Source organism: Pseudopodoces humilis, chromosome 1 (assembly GCF_049639895.1).
Source record: "Pseudopodoces humilis isolate 2021_Gansu_Grassland_sample_001 chromosome 1, ASM4963989v1, whole genome shotgun sequence".
In the NCBI taxonomy this organism is placed as follows: domain Eukaryota; kingdom Metazoa; phylum Chordata; class Aves; order Passeriformes; family Paridae; genus Pseudopodoces; species Pseudopodoces humilis.
Window position 1 is genome coordinate 108,020,253 of NC_142200.1, and position 20,378 is coordinate 108,040,630.

At 42.1% G+C, this 20,378-nt stretch overlaps 1 protein-coding gene and 1 long non-coding RNA gene across 2 annotated transcripts in view; one reads left to right on the forward strand and one right to left on the reverse strand.

Annotated features, from left to right (window-relative positions):
* Nucleotides 1-222: 222 nt before the first annotated feature.
* On the reverse strand, nucleotides 223-10,307 carry LOC148185190 (uncharacterized). The gene is made up of 3 exons (XR_015774005.1): nucleotides 10,114-10,307; nucleotides 9,714-9,789; nucleotides 223-360 (listed from the first exon to the last, which is right to left on the reverse strand). It is a non-coding gene; the product is annotated as an uncharacterized LOC148185190 (long non-coding RNA).
* Nucleotides 10,308-14,690: 4,383 nt separating this feature from the next.
* Nucleotides 14,691-20,378, forward strand: part of TMC2 (transmembrane channel like 2) — a 32,454-nt gene continuing 26,766 nt past the window's right edge. The window contains exons 1-4 of the mRNA XM_088054033.1: nucleotides 14,691-14,850; nucleotides 16,992-17,039; nucleotides 18,979-19,318; nucleotides 20,056-20,208. Coding sequence (XP_087910159.1) covers nucleotides 14,691-14,850; nucleotides 16,992-17,039; nucleotides 18,979-19,318; nucleotides 20,056-20,208 — 701 coding nt within the window. The remainder of the gene's footprint in view (nucleotides 14,851-16,991; nucleotides 17,040-18,978; nucleotides 19,319-20,055; nucleotides 20,209-20,378) is intronic.

Consider the following 20,378-nt stretch of genomic DNA (forward strand, 5'->3'; position numbering starts at 1 on the left):
AAAAGGATTAAAAAGTAGACTTTCCTGATATTTAATCTTAGGAGAATGGATGGCTCTTTCTCTGTCCACATAGCATTATTCCATGAATTAGTCATGATGGTTCAATTATGTTCAAATATGTAAAGCACAACCTTCTAAGTAGACTAATTTACAAGCTAGCTTCATAGCTTCTGCTTCGATTTACCACTTAGTCCTAGATTAAAGGACAATTTACCTTGGTGAGGTGGCATGAAGGATGTGACAGCAGTAATATTTGACTCTTTCCTCCTGCGGGAGCAGGGTGCTTCTTTCGTGTGTCATGGGATCAGAAAACTTGACTGCTTTTTCCATAGCACAGCTCAAAAAGAACACAATTGTCTCCTGTGTTGTCAGAGAATGAGAGAGACATGGCAGGGGGTTAAAATTTGCAAGTTTTCATCTTCTGCAAAGCTGCTCTGAGTTTAATCCATTGTTGAACAGCAGCCCCAAGCATCAGTGCCCTGTGGGGATGTTACGATTCATGTGGTGGGCAGTTTGGTCACCTAGAGGTACCCACCTGAACCAGGTCATGGTTAGCAAAAGCACTGCAGGGTTTATGTTCAAAGGCAAACCCAAGACTAAATGCACAGGTGTTTGCAAGGACCAGGGAACTGTGGAGCCATAAAGTGCTCTTGTGCTAGAGAACATCCCCAGGATGTTTCAGTGCCTCAAAGCCCAGCTCAGGCTGCCACAGCCACAGAACCTTCCCTGTGCTGCACCTTGTGCAGGGGGGGACTCCCATGCTCCTTTCCATCACAAAGCACCCGACTCGAAGGGGCCAGCAAAGTTGTGAAGAAGGTGGGAAATAATGCACTTAAAAAGACAGCAAAGGCATGTCTGGGACAGGAAAGAAGGAACACCCCAAGTTGAAATAAGCTGCAAACATTTCTATATGTACCAATGAAAGAGGCTGTAAAACAGGATGCTTCTGGATGTATTTAACAGGATACTGCTTCTGCACACATTTGAAATATGTTTTTGTTAATTGGCAAAAGCTCAGAAAATAATAATTTTTGAACTGTCAATTAGTACCTTAAATCTTTTGATGAATGCAGTTCAATCTAGAACTTTATCTGCACCTGATTTAGTAAGAATCCACTTGGCCTTACAAAGAAAAACACACATACATTTACAGATGAACCCAAACCATCAGGTAATTGAAATAAATATATTCATAACAACAAGATACATCCCAAGTAAAGTCTAAAAAGAAGGTGGAAGTTTTTTCTACAATGATTGATGGAATAAGGTGGCTTGAAATGTGCTGGATCCTAGCTGTGCAAAGTCTTTAGCTTTTCAGGAAAGAGATGCTTTAATCCAGCTAAAAATTTAGGCATTCACTAATAAGTAAAATGAAATTACTTGACCCACGTGACAGGGAAATCCAGACTGAAGGTTCATGATTGTTTGCCCAGCATTTAACTGGACTGTTGCCTGTCTTGCTGATAGTCAGGATTAGTATCTCTGCCAGAAAAAATTCTTCAGGGATGGGAGGTCCTCAGGCTCTAGCTGCAGTGGAAAACCCCCTGAATAGGGCTACAATAGGATTTTAGATTTCTTAGCACCTTCCCATTCACAGACATTAATTTACAGCATCACAATTGTAAAAACTTGTTCCCCCTTAATCATCTGGGAGCTACCTAAAGTCAGGATTTCTACCATTCCCACAGGCAAGACTTCTAAAAGCCTTCCTATGATAGGTTTATGCAGGTTTCTACAGACACATTAATTTTTTTTTCAGTCCATATATAAGTCTTCTTGTTGGAGTAGGAAACCAGATAGAAACTGATTAATAGATATTAACTGTTTCAAAGACAAGTAATGAAAATGAAGCCAGGTGTCTGTACTGTGAATGCCCCAATAAATGAACTTTTAATCATTGATCAGAAAATAAGACACCTTCTGAGACTTTCCCGAAGGCAGAGGTCAGACTACAAGAAGCAACACAGAAATTCCAAGACTGAAGAGCAGTTTCTGACACAAACTGCAAAAGCAAGAGGATAATGGGGATGGACACGCCTCTCTGGGCTCTTTGGTTCCTTCGGGATATTTGATACTGCACTTCAGGACTAAGCAACAGATTGCCACAAAGGTGCAGAAGTACAGCCCAAGACAAATTAACAGATGCTCTCTCCTTTTTCTGAGTCCCTTGGGGCAGGCAACTTTGGATTTAACTGCTGAAAACGCACTTAACCATAATCTGTTGCCGGATGTTTAAGAATTGAATGGGATTCTCGGGAAAGGGCTCCCATGGAGGACGATCAGCACACAGCTTTGTGAGTGATGTGCCAGTCAGCAGGGTAGCAGCCTCCTCCTGGGATACAGGAATTGAAGGTGGTGGGGCAGGAAGGAGGAGGCTTCTGCTAACTTCAGTCAAGAACGTCGATTAAAAAAGGAAAAAAAACCAAACCAACACATTAAGTAAAAGCATTGCTTCCTTTACATTGCAAAACACACGGGAACAGCACAGAGGGACAGTAAGAGGAACAAAAAAAATCATCTACAACTGGAAGTCAGGAGGCCAGCCAAAAACATGGTTTGTGTTTGCAGAGCTTCTTTAAATCCACGAGTCTTCCCATATTTTAAATCCACAGGGATTTTCCCTTCCCAGGGAGCTAATTAAACTACACAGCATGTTTTGTTAGCTAACAAGGAGCTTAGATCCTTTATGGGACTATGAAAAACACCAAGAAAGTCAAGCCATCACAAGCAATCACTGCACACAGAGGACTGATGTTGCCAGTGCTGTGTAATGCCAAACTCATCAGCATTTCTCAAACACTTTTCAGGCTTTCAGAGTTGCTTTTTTTCCCCACTATTTCCTGGTTTCTATCCATTTCCACCTGATGCTGACTTTTTAATTTTCCACCCAGATGACCAGTTACAGGCATAGCCAATGTTGCTCCACACACCAGGGATGTTGCCACTCCAGGAGTATTTGCGCAAAAACCAAGAGAAATAATTATGGATCTCATCTGCTTAAATGCAGGTAGAACCAGAGGAGATGGGTCTGAAGTTTGGGAGTATGAAAAATTCAGAGGGACTTCTGTCTGCCTCCTTCATTGGGGGAAAATGATGCAGTCTTGTTCCAGCAGCATCACGTGCCCAGTCCCTTGAGCTGGGTGAGCTCCCTGCAGACCATCACTCTCCAACGTCAGGAGATAACACTTAATTCACACTATTGTTTTCCTTGGCAATTTTGTCCCTCTGCATGGTCAATGTTGCATTTCAAAATCTGCACCACTTGCTTTGCTGTGCATGACCTTGGATGTTTCATCACAAGCAGCCCACATCTTGGCCCTGAGCTCAGCATCCAGACAAAGACCAGGATACAGGCAGTGCCCATGGGAAATCTGTGTGTTACAGACGAGCAGCCTGAAATCTTTACTCTATGTCCCTGCAGCCATGGGGCAGATCCTGCCCTTGTGCACCTCAGCCTGAACCGATGGCAGCAGCGGAGGCTTCACAGAGATGTTTAGATCAGACTGTGCAGTCTGTACGGCTGAGATAAGAAGGATGAAGTGGGATTTTTAAGAAATCTAGCCTTTCCAAGGTGTAGTGAAGGACCAATATACAAGGAACAGAAAAATAGCTGGTGGCTGAAAGAAGTCTTGGCTTAGGTTAATTTTGTTTCTCAGAAATCTTGTCTCTCATTTTGACCATTCTTTCTAATTAGAGATCAGAGGGCCTGGACATTAAGAGTGGTAGTAATTTTTCAAACACTGGGGGAGAGAAAGAAAGAAAACCAGCATGCAGAAGGAGTCTTCAATAATTTCATCTTTTCTTTTTCTAACCCTCAAGTTCCACATAGAAACTTCTTCTGAGAAAGAGATGTGCCTGCATTAAATGCACTGAACTATGATCAGAGGTTTGTTTTTTCTCTATTGAGAATAAGGAAGTGCCTCACAAGCCATTCTAGACAGCATGTATTTTGAAATACTGGATACTGTAATTATTTCTATCCCATTTTAAGAATAACACATCAATAGTCAAGCAGCAAATACTCCCTCCACAGTAAACTGAAGGAAGAGCCAGATAGGCTTCTTTAAAATTCAACACATCAGCCAGAAAAAGTGCAGCCAGAGAGAAAACCTTGTGTGCATTTCTGCTGTCTTGAAAGAAGACAGAAGTCAGACACAGGCCACATCAGAGGTGACAGCAGTGACCCAGAGTGAATTCTGCCCAGCCAGCTTGCAGAATCCCACATCCTCACTGCCAAGGCCCAGCCTGCCTGCACCTCATCCTGTACCACAGTGCAGTTAAGGCAGCAAACAAATACATCATCAGCTTTCCTTTCTTCTGCGAATGAAGGGACTTCCCTGCTTCACATGGTGCTGGGAAATTAATTTATTGATACTTGTAAGTGTGCTTAAAAAGAGAACTAACGCCTCCACTTTTCCAGACCATGTCCAGAGCTGATTCTTTTTGTGTTACCCCATATTTAAATTCCATCTGGGAAGCTTGACCATAGCTTTCCCTAATGCTGACAAAATGGCCTAGCTGAACTATGGACTTGAACATATGACAGCGATTCATTAATGACATCCAAAAACACTAACTGCACTCAAACCAGCATTTACTCTAACCCTGCTTTGGCCAGCACTTCTAAACTAGACATGTCTGGGGAAGTGCACAGCTAACAGAGGCAGCAGGGGTGTCTTTGGATACAGATCTGGCCAGGTTTCTAACACTGAATAGGAATGATAACAATCTTCTGCTCTTCAGTACAGCAAGATGATTTATACTTTCTGAACCTCTAGGCATCACTGAGGTTCTCATCCTTATATATGAATCACAACCTTATTTCCACATGAATGAAATATTTATATATATATGTATATACACACACAGACACACATATATATGTATATATTCACAGAGCAAGGAATCTGCAAGAACTCAGAAGAATAACCTTTCTGTTTTGCAGTTTTGTGATTCTTGAGAAGAATTTCCAAAGCATTTCACATCACAGCAAGTTGATTGAACATGTACCAGAACTCGTGATAAGAAGCTCAGGAAGAAATAAATTCAGATAAAAAGAAAATGTGTCCCACCACTATGAAACCCAAAATTTAAAATGCCCAGAGGTTTCTGGCCAGCCCACAGGACATCCTTGCATCCCTAGTACTGTACACATCCCTGTTAGTGCTCATGCTTCACATTGCAGATTTCTGAGCACTTTGTGCTCACTGTTCACTGCAGCACTCCCTGTGATGATGCACTTTCCCTGACTGCTTTCACTCCAGCATAACATTTTAATTGAGAGCAAATTAACAAAACAATACTCCAGAATATCCTTATTTCCTCCAGGTAGTACTGAGAAGCCAATAGGTGCCCCAGCATATTCTTGCCTGTACTCCAGTACAGCAGCATGATGCACAGGCTTTTGTAGCATGGGGATTGTAAATTGTAATTGGTTATTGATGGATTTGCTCATGATCAAAAACTGCCATTGATGGCTAGGGGGTGGTTCTTCATCTTCTATGATGAAGATCACAGCATATACTAGCCTTTTTCTGCTTCAGTCTTACATTAAAATTCTGGCTTGTGTTAGGCAATATAAGAATATGCATATATGCCATTTACCGTCTATTAAAACATGATGGCTTACAGATTCCTCAAGTCAAGAGTCCTATTTCCTCAAAGCAATCTTCTCTTCATCCTGCCCTGCATCTTTCAAAAAACTGACATTTAGAAACAGATTCTTTTCAAAATTTAATTTCACAGATCATCTACAAGAATCTGTTCTGATTTCACACAGGATCTCTATAGTGTATTTCAACCTCTGCTACCAATTTCCACACTTGCAATTTTTGTTTGTGAAATCACTTTGGTAAAACCATGCACAAACAGTGCTTGTGTGCCTCAAAACTGAGAGAGGTATAAAAAAAATAAAAAATCCAGCAAGTTAAACTTGTAAGAAACTCAGAGAGTGAAGAAGAGCAGCTTGAATTCCATCCTGACAGCTGTTGGTGGTGATAAACACAGCAAGGAATTTTGCTATGTGAAGAAAAGGTTGGATTTTATCAGCAGGGACCCGGGAGGGCCCTTTTGACAGGCAGACCAAGATGCTTTTTAAGGTGTGAATCTATTCAAGCAACTTTGGAGAGGCCTGAAGATTTGAAAACAAATATCTTCCTTTTATCTGGCAAATATCACAGTTTATCTTCCTTTTATCTTGTCTGAAAACTTACTCGTCTGTTAATGATACCCTAATTTTCCTTTAAAAATGCCTTGGCTGTTTGACTTCTATAGATTGATCACTACATAAGTCTGCTGTTGTAATCATTCACTCTCCTCTGCATTTATAGCCTTGCATCCATTAGATTTGCATATATATATATTCAAATAGGCACTTGAATCTCTGAGTTTCTTGACAGAGCAATCTAATTTTTATAATTTATATATTTTATTATAATAGCAACATCTCATTCCCAGTAAATTACCAAGTTGTTTTCAGTGAGTGCAGCAACACAACACTATTTCTCTGAGAAAGCAGTAAGAATCCTCCCAATGTAACAAAACCCACTTGAGACAGCATCAATTTGCAGCATCTGGGAGAGGCAGGGGTCCAAAGTGAAACCCCAGTGAAGCGGTACACTGCCATCAATGATAAGCATTTCTCAGATCCATACATCATAGTCAATATCATCTTAATTATAGCAGAATAAATTGGCTCAAATAAGCACACAGAATTAGGTTTTGTTTCATCTAGGTCTGTCTTGGTTGAAAAAGCAGTAGCTTGCCCTCCTGGGTCACTGTTTAAGCTGTGGAAATCATCAAATACCTCATGTGCCCAAGGACAGCGAGGGATCTATTGGCTGTTACTCATCTGCCCCTGCACTCAGCCCACCCAAGATACAGTCAGGAGTGACAACATGCCCCAGGCATTTGCATTTTTAGTTCACTCTACCATAACATCTCCTTTTGGTCAGCACTGTTCTCACAGAAGATGCTGCCCCTCAAAAAAGGTGCTGGGAGCCAGTGGAGTTCCTGGCCCCAAGATGATGCTTCCACATCCACTTTTCCAGATGCCTCTATGGCCACGGTCAGATACTGATAATACTGTGTTTCCAAATGAAATTTTTGCTCTACCTGGTTTGCATTCTCACCCCTGTTAACTCAGCAGGGAAATGTCTTAATCCTGGTTTTAGGAATTGAATTTTAATAAAAACAGGAATTAGGTTCTACTTGGAAACCTCTAGCAGGAGGAACAGGTGTTTGCATCACAAAGGTGAGATACAAAACCTGCAAGTAAATGTGGGTAAAAGACAAATCTGGGAATTAGAAGACCAAAGCTGAAGACCTTAATTAATGTTCTGGAATTCATAGTCTAACACCCTTCAGGCTCAGTTCCCTATAGCAAAACAAGAATTAAGCTAGATTTTTCCTGGAGCAAATTTTACTGATATTTTTCTATAGAAATACAAAATATATGAGCAGCAGTATTCTGGTAACTTTAAATGCCACACACTGAAAATTATTTCAGCATAACTTAACAGGATAAAGATTCGAGTCTTAGGCAAACCCCAGAAGGATTCCGAGTTTTGCGGGTCAAAAATGAAGGCCTTTCACATCTTTTTCATATTCATAAAGGCATGAGGTTTAAACAAAACTCTTCAAATTCCTATAAAGCCAAGAAAACAAATAGTCTGGTGTTCTGGGGAAACAGGAATAAGTTTCAGGCTGGAAGCAGCTAGTGTAACCAGCATTTCTCTCTGTCACTCAGACAGAACCCTAGCATCCTTTTTGCAAGGAAAAGGAGGGATTAAGAACTCTAGCCCAAAGTAAAGGTTTACATTATACAATCTAGGTTACACAATCTAGATTAGCAGCCCTTCCTATGCCCTACAGGGCAGTTCCCATTAGCTCACAAGTGCATGATATTTTAAAGTAAGATCATTCAGGCTGAAAGGACACCTCAGGATATCCCAAGTTCAACCCCTTGCTCAAAGAGGAGCTCAGACTAGGTTTCTTAGGACTTTGTCCATTTGGTCTTGATAGATACAGTTTGATCTCTCCCTTCAATGGCTAGAGCAAGTTAATACAGATTTTGACAAGAGTCCTGCAGTCATAGCAAGCAGCCACAAACCAGAAGGCAGGTTATTAAGGCAAAAGCATGGCTGTGTAGTGACACTGTAAATGAGCACTTGCTAGCAAATTGCCTCAGCAGCAGGCCAATGCAGTAAAAGCAAAAACAAAAACCAAAATCCATTCTGCACTCCACACAAGGGATTAATAGTTTAATCAAAAGGGTTTTGTCTTGTTTAAATAACCTATCTTTCAAATCCACTCATTTGCATCTTCATGGCAATGTAGTTCACCTGATCTCAATCTCACTCAAGGGCGACTTAACAAATAAAATAATAAGTGTCTCTGATCAGAGAAGCACAAAAAAAACTGAGCCAGTGACTATGTACTTGATAAAATTTAAAGCATCAGGCTAAATTTCCCTTTGTTACACTACCACGTGAGCCAAGTTTAGCAGCAGTGGATCAGCAGTAACATTCAGGCTGATCTGCCCAGGGAACAACAAAATATTTCTTAGGAGTTTGCCAGAAAATCTTTTCTCAGCCTGTTTCATCTTTTAGAAGATCATGAACTGCCCCAAATGGTAACACAGACCAAGATGATGGAAAAAGTTGCTTGTACACACCTGCATTCAATATTTATTTTAAAGCTTCACAAAAAAACCAGTTTCATTGTGAGTCTGGAAGCCTCAGCCACACCAGCTCAGTTTTAGTTTTAACATTTGACTTATACAACTCAAAACCTGAATCTTCCAGAAGGTAAAGGCAATGTATGTATTTGTAAGCTCAAAAGAATATGAACAGGAAGCCATGACCATACAGCAGGAGAGGCATGCAGATGTGTTTTTCGTTATACATTGTATTAATTACTATGTACACTCTATTAATGATAGCCATGAAGTTTCAGCGCATAAACACACTCAAAAACACACAATCACAAATATATAGGACCACACACATTATTAATAATAGTAACAAATTACCCTCTTCTTACTTCTCTAAGCAAAGGGAGCTAATCTGAGCATAATCTGCTACACACTCCAAGACAGCAAAGCACAGTCCTTTATCATTACATTTTTCTTAGTCACTGTTTAATAATACACATTTTTATTAGTAAGTATGGAAATAGTTAACATTTAAAAATCTTGTAACTTTTTGGTGGTCGCTACTTATTAGAAATTTACTTTGTTCATGAGACCAAACAACAAGTGTTTCTACTGAATTTAAGGAATATTTTCCTATGAATGAGAATCAAGATGTTTCTGAAGACATTCCAGCCTGTTGCCTTAAGATCTGATACTCAAAATGTATATTTAAAATGTACATTTAAATGTACTTTAAAAAGTACATTTAAAAATGAGACATCATAAAAGCAAATTGGAATAATTCAGAGAGACAGCCCGGAATTTTTCTTTAACAAGGGCTTCAGGTACCTCTAAAAAAGATTTTCCAGCATCACTAGAATTACACCAGAAATCAAAAGGGTGTCATTCTGGCCTTGTGTGCCATCAGAGACTCGGACTGGCCGAGTTTCTGAAACCATGCCTAACATAAAATATTTACATGGCAGGGCTGTACTCAGGTGAATTACTTCGCTTTTTACAGACTTGCACAGCCTTACCCCCATATCTAAATGCTTTTCTATGACTATGCTGAATTACTGACCTCAGATCCCAGGCTCAGCCCTCCTGTGTAGACTTGCTGAGCTCAGCTGTGATGGATGCCTCGTCAAACCACCCTGCTGGGAAATAACAAGTTTATTTTTTTTCCAGCCCCTCCCCCAGTAGTTTGTGGCTCTTCTTAAAGATAGTTGTGATAAATATTTTGAAAACTCTTCGGGCTAATAGTCCTAAGAGACTTTTCTGATCTGCTTTTGTTAACAAAGTAGGAATTCCAACATCACCTCTGTTCTGTTAACTACAGGAAACACAAATTTATAAAAACAGAGAAAAAAAGAAAACAGATCCTTCAATAGCAAGATATTTAGTAATAGTAGTTAAAAGAAAAAACTAAGAAAAAAAGTTAGAATAGATAGAATATAAAAAGTCTTCTATTAAGGACTTACACAATATGAAATTAATATTACAAATGGCCTGGCATGTCAGTCATGTGTGATAAATGTAAGTTCAAGCCCCCAAATCTCTCTTGCTTTCTTTACTTCTTTTCTGCTTTTTGGGGCTGTAGCTCCAATTCTGCCTGAGAGAGCAGAAGACAGCCATTTCCGATTTTAATCCAGATGAGGCTGATGTAGGAAATCCTTCGGCTGTTGGCTCCTTAGCACGCTAGGAAAAAGAAGAAATACCAGTTTCACACAGGGCTAGCCCCCATTCGTTTATCAAGCGTCCTGCCTCTGCCAGAAGAGGTGGAAAACCAGCTGAAACGGGGAATTTGCCGTGCAAAGGGGCTGCCACAAGAGGGAGGTCCCATTGCAACCAGCTGGGCTCGCTCACCTCAGCTGCAGGAGCATCACCCAGCCGGCCGGGAGAGCCACCCGCTCCTGTTCCTCCTGCTTTTCTCCAGCCCATCCCCCTGAAATTCGCTCCCTTCCCTTGAGACCTCACCTCGTCTCTCGCTGCCTGTGCAGAAGCCGTCTGTGGGCTGAAACTCGTCTCGGCTGCACATCCCTCCCGAGTGGGAATACACCGGGAATACACCGGGAGCATGTTACAGGCAAGCAATGCTGCTTTCACAGGGGCAGGGGAAGGATGCGCTTCTTGTGGGCAATATCTGCTCATCACAACTATTCATCACAGTGGCACAGAGGGAAAGAAGGATGCAGGTTACTGTAGCATGATGTAAATGTATTAAAAAAAATCCCTTAGAATGCCAAATCATTGCAGTCCTCTTCCTCAATCAAATTTGTCCTCTTTTCTCTCAGCTAGCTGTCGTGTTACGTGACTTCTGTCCTCCACCATGATGCTGCAATTTATTATTTTAAAAAAACTGATCTGAAAAATCTAATAAAAATAAATTAATCCAACACGTTTCATTAATATGGCTTTGCATTTTCAACAATGGCACAAAAGCTTATGGGTTTGGACCTTTTTATCCAGGACAAATCAACCATGTATAGGGCCTTGATATCATTTGAACAGAGATACTGGTTCTGACTTCCAGTCACCCTGTTACCTCTTCTTTTCTGACACAAGCAGCAATCTTCACAGGGACCATCTGACTCTGAAAGAGCATTATGTGGAGACCCCTCAAGATCCTGTGCATCTCTGATCGTACAATCCAGCAGAAGTCCTAGGGCTTCTGCACCACAAACCCATGGCTGGTGTGACTTGTCAAATCCTCATGAAAATCACAAAAGCTTTAAGAGTTTGTAGCAGTAGAGGGTCTGGCAAATGAAAGCAGAGCTTCTCTGGGAGCCTTTAGGAAGAGGTTAAAACACATAAGATCCTCCGGCGCAAGATCCATGAGCAGATTGTCAGGCAGCTTTCCCTCTGATTTCTAAATAAAAGAAAAAGAAACAAGTTGCTTTTCAGGCAAAGAGGTTCTAGGAAAAAATGTTATTTTTTTTTTCCCCACAGAAATCCTCTCAGACCCAGAACAAAAGAAAGGGAAATCCAGCAGCAGCAACGCTTCTGTGTCTGGAGGGACTGGACAGGAGTTAACAAAAAATGCTCAACTCCTGTGAAGGGTGTTCTTCTCCTGATCTCACACTGTGACCTTCATTTACTCCCTTTCAGGGACCTCCTTCAAAGCTGAGGGGACCATGCTGAAATTTTCCTCCAGAAGAGCAGGAGTATAAGGCAGAAAAGGAGCCCAGCAAAAATGTTCCTCAAAAAAACCCCTCCTACCTCAGAATCTGTGCAAAAAACGTGCTCTTTTCTGGTTTTGCATATATGTTCTCTAAACCACATGTCTTTTCATATAAATCCTATATGACAAAATCATTCTCCATTTAAGTCCTGCATGAGAGTGTTGACTCATTTCATGCTTTAGATTAGTCCAGAAATTTGCTGTTTTAATAATTTTCTCTTCTTGTCCTTGGAAACTTCATGAGAATTTCATTTTTGGATTTTATTTACTCTGCATTAATGGAGTAATTGCTTGGCAAAAATGTTGTGTTGCCTCCATTCCCTAAAAGGAGTGTGGGAGATGGATGGGGAGGGTCTATTTGTGTTTGTGTTTGGAAGTGATCTCTCACTTTTAAATGTCTCTCTCAGATACATTGTTAAAGGTGGCTCCAGCAATTCACAAGTTTTAGGTCCTCATCAAAATATCCACACACAGGTCAGGTATTATTATTATTATTATTATTACTCAAAAACCCTCTCAAATAAAGATTACTTATAGATGAGATGAATGTTGAATAAATGTAATCCATGGATTAATTAGCTAAAGCCCTATGTTAATCAGAAAGCAAGAAAGGAAGAAACACTAGCTCATTAAGCATTTACAAGTATGTTGTATGTGCTTCCAGGATTCAGTTACCCTCTCTCCATAACACAACTGTTTTTTATTTAACACTTGGATGTGTGTGAGACACCCAATGTCCTCGTATGCTAAAACTCAAAACTGTCAAATTATATAGTGTTAGTCATCACCGATGTGAGGAGAAAAATAATAAACTACACAGTAAAAATGTGTATGTGCCACAGCTCCATAAATTGCATACACATAATATTTACATAAGTAATAGCTGGATTTGTGGCCGTGCATTACTTATTCACACCTTGTGCAGAATAACTCAAGAGGTAAAAGACTCATCCATTAATCTCCTCCCCCCAATCTATAATCCTAAGAAATCCTAAGCCCTGCAAGACACTTGATCCTCTTAGGAAAATCAGGCTCATGAGCTGAGGATGGTGGTGTGCTTGGTGCTGTAGCACTGCTGATGAGCTCCCCATTGTACGGCTGTGCAAGCTCTGGTGGGCCCTGCACAGGTCTGCAGTCAGATGGACACACACAGACATGGAAAGTCCTCATGTGCCACCTCTCTGGCAGCCCAGGAGGCATCTTGCTGCTCTCCCAAGCCTGCCGTGCTGGCGTCTCATTGCACAATTTTTGTGTATATTTCTCCCTTAATGGAGCACCTTCTACCATCAAAGATGGGTGTCAAAAGGACGTGAAGCTCACTTTTCTTACTTCACACACAGCATTTTGTATAATATCCCACCATAAGGTTTTTTTCTCCATGGATAATTCCATGTTGCAATATCTTTTTTTTTTCCTTTACACTTTTTGGGTTTTTTGTTGTTTGTTTTTTTTTTCACCAATGCTATTCAGTGTCCACAAACTACAAGCAGACTATCACACAGGCAAAACCAGCCCAGAGGTATGGCAAGACCTCCACCAGCCTGATTCTGGGGGGGAATTACAGATCTCTCTGCACTTACCACAAAACAAGGCAAGCAAGGCTGGCAAGACAATTTAAGCATTTTGCACTTTTTCTTGGTCTCATCTTACATGACACCACTTTGTTGCATTGAATCCCACTCCTCTCCTCCCCAGGCTCTGCTGCCCAGCCTTCCTCTGCATCACAGCCTCTAGCACTGCCTGGTCCACCCCAAAAGTGACAGTGGCTCTGCAAGTCTGCCACATGCTGCCCTAAGGACGTGTTCCACAAAGAATCAAGATTCCAAGGTTTCTCATCATGCTTGTGTGGCTGCACATCACAGCCTCAGGGGGACCATCATTTCCAGAGGAGTCAGACAGCATCAGATGGAGTAGGTTATTCATTTCTCTTGAGACTCTAAGGCAAAGGGAGCAGCATGTCATATGCAAAGGGTCTGTTGCACCAGAGGCTGAGTTGGAAAGCTAATGTAGGGATTTCTCCTTAGGGGTAAGTTCTTGGGCAGACACTTTAATAACACTCTCCATTAGGAAGTAATTGCCAGGCATTATGCAGCTTCCCCTCTCCATGGGAGGGAGTCCAGTGGAGTCAGAGGTGTGAAAGATAAAGGTCCCTACCTACTCAAGAGTGAAGTGCTGCCACCCAGCCATTAAGAGTACAGTTTTATCATGGCCAGTCCTACCACCTTTGGCCATGTAGGTACAGGGGAGCAAAGCAACAGCCAAGCAGAGCTTATTGTAAATATGCTGATCCATACTGAGGTGTTGCTTCATGGGAATGATGTAAAACAGCCCCCTTTCCAGCTCTGTCCCATACACTGGCACCCCTCAGCTGTCACCCCCACTGTGGGGGGAGAGCAGGGCAGTCTTATCCCCCCATGTGGCCAGGGGTGCCCAGGGCCTGTGTGACTGCTTGGAAACACCACACCCTGCCCCCACTGCTGCAAAAATCAAAGAGCAGCTGTTTCATCTCAGGGCAGGAGACAAGTATTTCCTGGCCACAGATTTTGGTAGTAAAATGAACTAGCAGTCCCCATCACTTTTCAAAATCATGTACTTGGTACCTGTGGGCATGCCAAGTGGCACAAGCAGCTTTGGAGCCTGCGGCTGTCCCAGCTCCAGTGCAGATCATGGGTGAATCACCAACTCTCTGGTGGAGTAGAAACCAGGACACTCAACTCTGCCAATGAGATGCTTACTTAAACAGACCTTGAACATACAAAAAGCATCTGAGCGTGCCTTGGTGGGAAAGAAGGGGTAGGGTCCATGAAAGGACAAGGGGTAATTGATTTAAACTAAAAGAGGGTCAATTTAGATTAGGTACAAAGAAGTTTTTTGGCAATGAGGGTGGTAAAACAGTGGCATGAGCTGCCTAGAGAGGTGGTGGATATCTCATTCCCGGAAACATTCAAGGTCAGTTTGGACAGGACTATGAGCAACCTGGTCTACATGCAGATGTCCCTGCTCAGTGCAGTGGAGTTGGAACAGATGGCCTTTAGAGGTCAGTTCTTGCCCAAAGCATTCTGTGATTCCATGAGGCAGAAGCAGTGCTATCACTGAGTACAGTACTGGGGGGGAGGAGGGTGGGGTGTGATGAGCATCCACAGCCCTTTTGCCTCCTGCCACACGATTCTTCAGAAACTTGGTCTTCATTTAACTAGAAGGTTTCTAGATCCTCTGTTTGGGAAAGAGATGCTTGGGACTGAGGAGACTGAAATATCTTGCAGAAGATCTGTTCTAGCAGCCTCCAGCAGCTGGGAATTTCTCCTTTTCTTTTCCTGGAGCAGTATTAATGCAATGACCTAGCAATCATATTGGAAACAAACTGCATCAACATATAGAGTTACAGGTGAAACTCATTCACTGGGAGGACCTTCAAAAGGCATTATCATTGTCTTCAGACCCAGTCAAGCCCACCAGTGTGGGGAACACACAGTGAAAATGCCCTGTGCAATGAACTTGTAGGGTTAGAGCTGTTAATAATGCATGGGCATATACCATACATTATGTATTAAGCTCAGGAGAGCTGAGCTAAAGTCAAACATAGATCAAACAATCCATGGGATTAGACTTAAAGTACTTGAAAGGTGCCCCTGGACCCAAATTCAATGGGAAAAAGTAGCAGAGAGAGGTTCAGGCTGGCATCTCCTCAGTCACTACACCTGATCCAAAGCAGTAGTCATCAGCACGTGTCAATGGTGGCAACAGCCTCAAGCTGATCTCCAGAACAGCCCTCTCTTTTGGGAGGGAAGGAATAAATTAATGTTAATCCTCAGAAAAAAGTCTTTATGCCAGGTCCCTGAGGGGCAGCTGTGCAAGCCAGGGGTCTGCAGTATGTTTCATAGATGGTGTGAGGGTAAGCTCTCCTTTTGGGAAGCCAAGAGAAACCCTGCACCAGGAATGAACCCTTGGGTGCTCTCTGCAGAAGCTACAGCTGAGGCAGATGGTGCAGGTTTTGCTCTGGACATCACTCAGACAAACCTATTCTTGGCCCACTGAAAACTGCAAGCTGCAGAATGCAATACAATACTTTGTGGTTCTAAAGGACCTTCCAAATGAGGGTCTCGCATTAATTAATTAAGCCTCAGAGCACCTAGAAGGAAAATCTATCCTATTTTACCAGCAAGTGCAATGAGTATGCAAAGGTCACACAGAATAGAGGAGCAAAGGAAAGAGAGATCCTGGTATCCTGACTCCTGACTCCTTGCTGCATCTATTAGCTCATGAGTCCCCTCCAAGGGACACGCATGGAGGACAAAAGGTGACCCACAGCTGTGTCCCAAGGGGCGCTGGCTGAGAGATTTAATAAGATGCAGGAGAATGACTAACGGGGTTACACAGATTGTCAGAGGTCAGTAAAGAATATGGCATTAAGAAAATTGATCCTTTGAAAGCCTCCAGCCACATGCTTATGTCAGAACCAGACGTGACTTGTGTCTGTGTTTCATACGACACCACCAAGTACCCACCAAAGGGCTTTCCTTCATGTTTAAATAATGAAATGCAATGTAATGCCAACAGGTGCTTTTTCACAGGGAGAAGGGAGAAGAAGGGAAAGTGTTTGGGTCGGCTGAGGCAGAGCCCAGGTTTTCACTGCCTCTCTCACCCCTCCCTGTCCTCATGGCTCATGAGCAAGAGGTCACTGAAGGCTGGACGTGCCCACCTGTCTGCAATGCCAAGGAGACAAGCACATGGGCACTGGCAGAGGGAGTAACCCGCGTATGACTGGGGCGTGTGTGCAGCGTAGCAGCCACGGTGTCTGGGCAGTAGACGGGAGGCTGCCATGGGGAAGAAAAAGAAAAGTGCTCTACAGGTCATCCTGGAAGATGGTTGGTATCACTGTGAGATCATTCCACTTCACATGCTGCCAAATACTTGGCTAAACCTCTCGGGGCTTCCTCAGCACACCATTTGGCATCGCTCAAAGATCATACAATTTTAGTTTGCTTGAGAAGGGGACCGTTGTCTGTCTGCCAGACTAAAGTAAATATTAAGAACATCGCTGTAGGGAAAGAATATAATGCACAATCAATAAGGGATATGCTGCCAAGCTCAGCTGGAACTTAAGGGTCAGCTGTGTAAAGCACCACATATGTAAATTCCAGCAACAAATGCAATTACTCTTTGTTCTTTGTTTTGCAGCCGGAATAGAGTTTGATGGAGAAGTGGAAACTGACACAGAGAGTGAAGGTAATGTAGAGATTAAGAAATGTGGTCTTGTTTGAAATACAAGAGGTGATGCCTTTTCCTTTTCTCTCTGACTTATGACTTGCTCTACAACATGAACCCTTTCATGAGCTACTTGCAAGCAAGCAGATTTTTCCCTTGAGGTTTGACTTTTAACTGTGATATGTAAACACCGTTCTTAAGCAGTCCATCCTCTTTTATCCATGTTCCCAGAGCTGGAGGCTATCAGAGCCTGCATCCCTTGGGAGTCAACCCCCAGTAAATCAGGCACTGCAGTAAAGCACCACCCTGTGCAGGGCAGGGGCTGCTTCGCACTAAGCTGAAGTCGTGCTTGCCCTCCCTGTAATGCTTGCTTAGACCATAATACTCTGAGATCTTCATTAATCGTGGTCACAAGAAGATAACGATGAAAATGGATTGAAGGGAGACTTATGACTGTGAGGGAAATCAGGAAAAGCCCGTGATGGGACTAAAACCACCTTAAAATCTGCATGTATAGTATATCTAAGGTGAGAGAGAGAAGAGGTAAGATCATAACAGCACTGGATAGGTGATACAAGTGTAGCTGTTACTGCAACAACAGTTCACAACTGCATCTGTATCACTCACAGAATATGAGAAAGTAGACAGCAAACTACTGGGACTTTTTTTTTTTTTAAATCATATCAACCTTTTCCATATAGGCAAAAGAGGCAATAAGATAAAGATAACAAATTAATGCTTCATATTTAACCTAATACTTGAGAGGTTGCAAATAAAAAAAACAAACCCTAGATTATTGGCTGTCCAAAATGAACATTTTCCCAAAGAGAGCAGGTGGTCCTTTGATCTAGATGATTGACCAAAATTCAGTTTAGATGGACCATTACATAGTTACTAAAACCTGCATAATGGCTCCTGAGAAATTAGTTGGAAGCTCCTTCTCATTCTCAGTGTCAAATGTGACAACAACCACTGCCTACTAATTTTTTACCACCACAAACCAGGAGCTATTTGCTTGTCATTAATTTCTAGATTTTCACCAAACCAAAAATGTAAATACTCTAATTCTTTTTTGCTTCTATTTTTCTCACTTTTTTGGCTCCTCATTTTATACTCATATGCTTCTATCACAATTTCCTTCTTCCATTACAATATCTCCAACTCTTTGTTTTCATCAGCCAGAAATTTTGGAAAATAAGAAGCCAGAATACTCTGGAAAACTTACTGTTAATTTAATAGACTTGGTAGAGAAAGAGATGGAGACACTCGGGGGTTTTTGATAATTTTTCCCCCTTTCCATAAAATTCTGCAATTAAATCATGCTCCACTTCAATCCTTTAAGCTTTTCTGACTTCTGGAAAGAGGAGGCTTTTAGTTTGCAATGCCAGTAAGAATGAAATGTGCCTCAGAGACTATCTGGTCTTTTTCTTCCCTGAATATACACCATCCAGTATAAAAGAAAATTCAGAGAAAGAAAACCAGATACTGCCTGTGCTGTGCCTTTTCTCTCTATAAATAGAAGAACTCCATTCCCAGCCTTGAAAAGTAAACATCTTTCAAGGACATCACATCAACAAGCAAACTACACATTGTGTAACAGACTGCAATTTCTGTTTCCTTTGTTCTGCTGTGTTTACAGGTCAGGGAGATATCTGTCTGTGCTGCCTGATGGATGGGCTTTTGCATTTGTAACTAATTTCCAATTTTCTTATGGTCACATATAAGTGACCATAGTCACTGGTGTGCTAAATCGCGCTGTCTTAAATGTGAGTTGCACAACCAAAGAGTTCCACCTGGTCCTTGGGCAGGGCATAACACAAGGCCCATTGAGATCAACAGGCACCTGCTTTTTGAATTTGCCAGGGTTTGCATCAGGTGTCCTGGCTGCCCATGCTCTTCTGATTAATCTTTATTCTGCTGGCAAGAATTTCCTAATGTAATTGTTTTTTATCACTTGCAGAAGATGAAGTAAAAGACAAGAAAACTAACAAACAACCCCTCAGGGAAACTGGCAGAACAAGCAGACTTCAAAGCAAAAGGCAAGAGAAAGACAAAGAAGAAAAAGAAGACAAAGAAGAAGATGAGAGCAAAGAGGAAGACAATGGCAGCCAACAAAACAGAGCTTCTAGAAGAAAAAATTACCAAAGGAAAAATAGAGATGGAAAAAAGGCAAGAGAGGAAGAAAGCCAGAAGAAAGACAGAGGCAAAACGGCTCCTACCAAAGATCAAAAGGATTCAGAAAACAAAGAAAAGAAAACAACCAAGAGAGGGAAGGAGGGGAAGAAAGACAGGAAAAACAGGTAATTAAACAATCCCTGACTATGGCCCCTTGTTCAGACTGGCAGGAATATTGACATGCCAGTGGCATATGGATCAGAATGGCAAAACCAATAGACTGCAAATAAGTTCCTGCTCTCCTAAAAGAGACACAGTAGAAAACAACATAAAATGCCACAAAATCAAAAAACTGTTTCCAAGTCATTATAATTTCTCAGCCAGGATCAGGTCTATGCATTTAGTGGAGTCTTAGTACCTATACCCAGGGGTAGAAAAGCACCCCTAAAGAAGGTACCTTGAGAAATTTGGGCTTGGAGACCTTTTTTTGGTTGGTCTATGGAAACATTCCAGTTAAAATGGATCCATTGTGTTTTCAAGTCTCTTCCTCTTCCAAATCTTGCTTGTCCTAACCTTCGACTTCTCCCCATATCTCCCATTTTGTTATGAAGGCATGAACACCATTTCTCCGGAGCCAGCTGTAGCCCTGGTAGCTGTAGGCTATAGCTGAAATGTGGCCCAAAACATGACATTGAGTGAATTGCAGTGGGGCACATTTGCCTCCTCATTATCCTGTCTGGAAACAGCCCTGCTCTGAGTGCCATGGGCACTGGCATCGCACTGAGCCAGGGGATGTTGAGGCACTGTGACCACATCAGAGTGGAATCCCCAGGGCCAGCAGCAGTCTGCCTACCCCAAGCAAGGCCTTCCCTCTCTTACCCCTGTGAGTTTCTCTGTGTCCTTTATTTTGTGCGTCTTCCAGTACTTCTTCTGCTTCCTCCAACTCATCTGATGAGGAGTCACTGTCAGAGGAGGAGCTCGCTATGCTGAAGGAGCAGGTGGAGCAAAAGAAAAAACTGATTTCCACCATGAGGAACAAGCCCTGGAGGATGGTGAAGAAGCTGTCGGTGCTCAGGTACCCATAAAAATGGGAACCCCCACTCCTGGAGTCTCTGCTGACTGTTGCCAGATGCACTCTGTCTTTCCTTGGAATTACATATTTGATGCTGCTGTAGCATCATAGTACCAGAAAAAGTGACCAGCAGAACCTGGCCAGCCTGTCTGGGTTCAAATGATCAGAGTTAA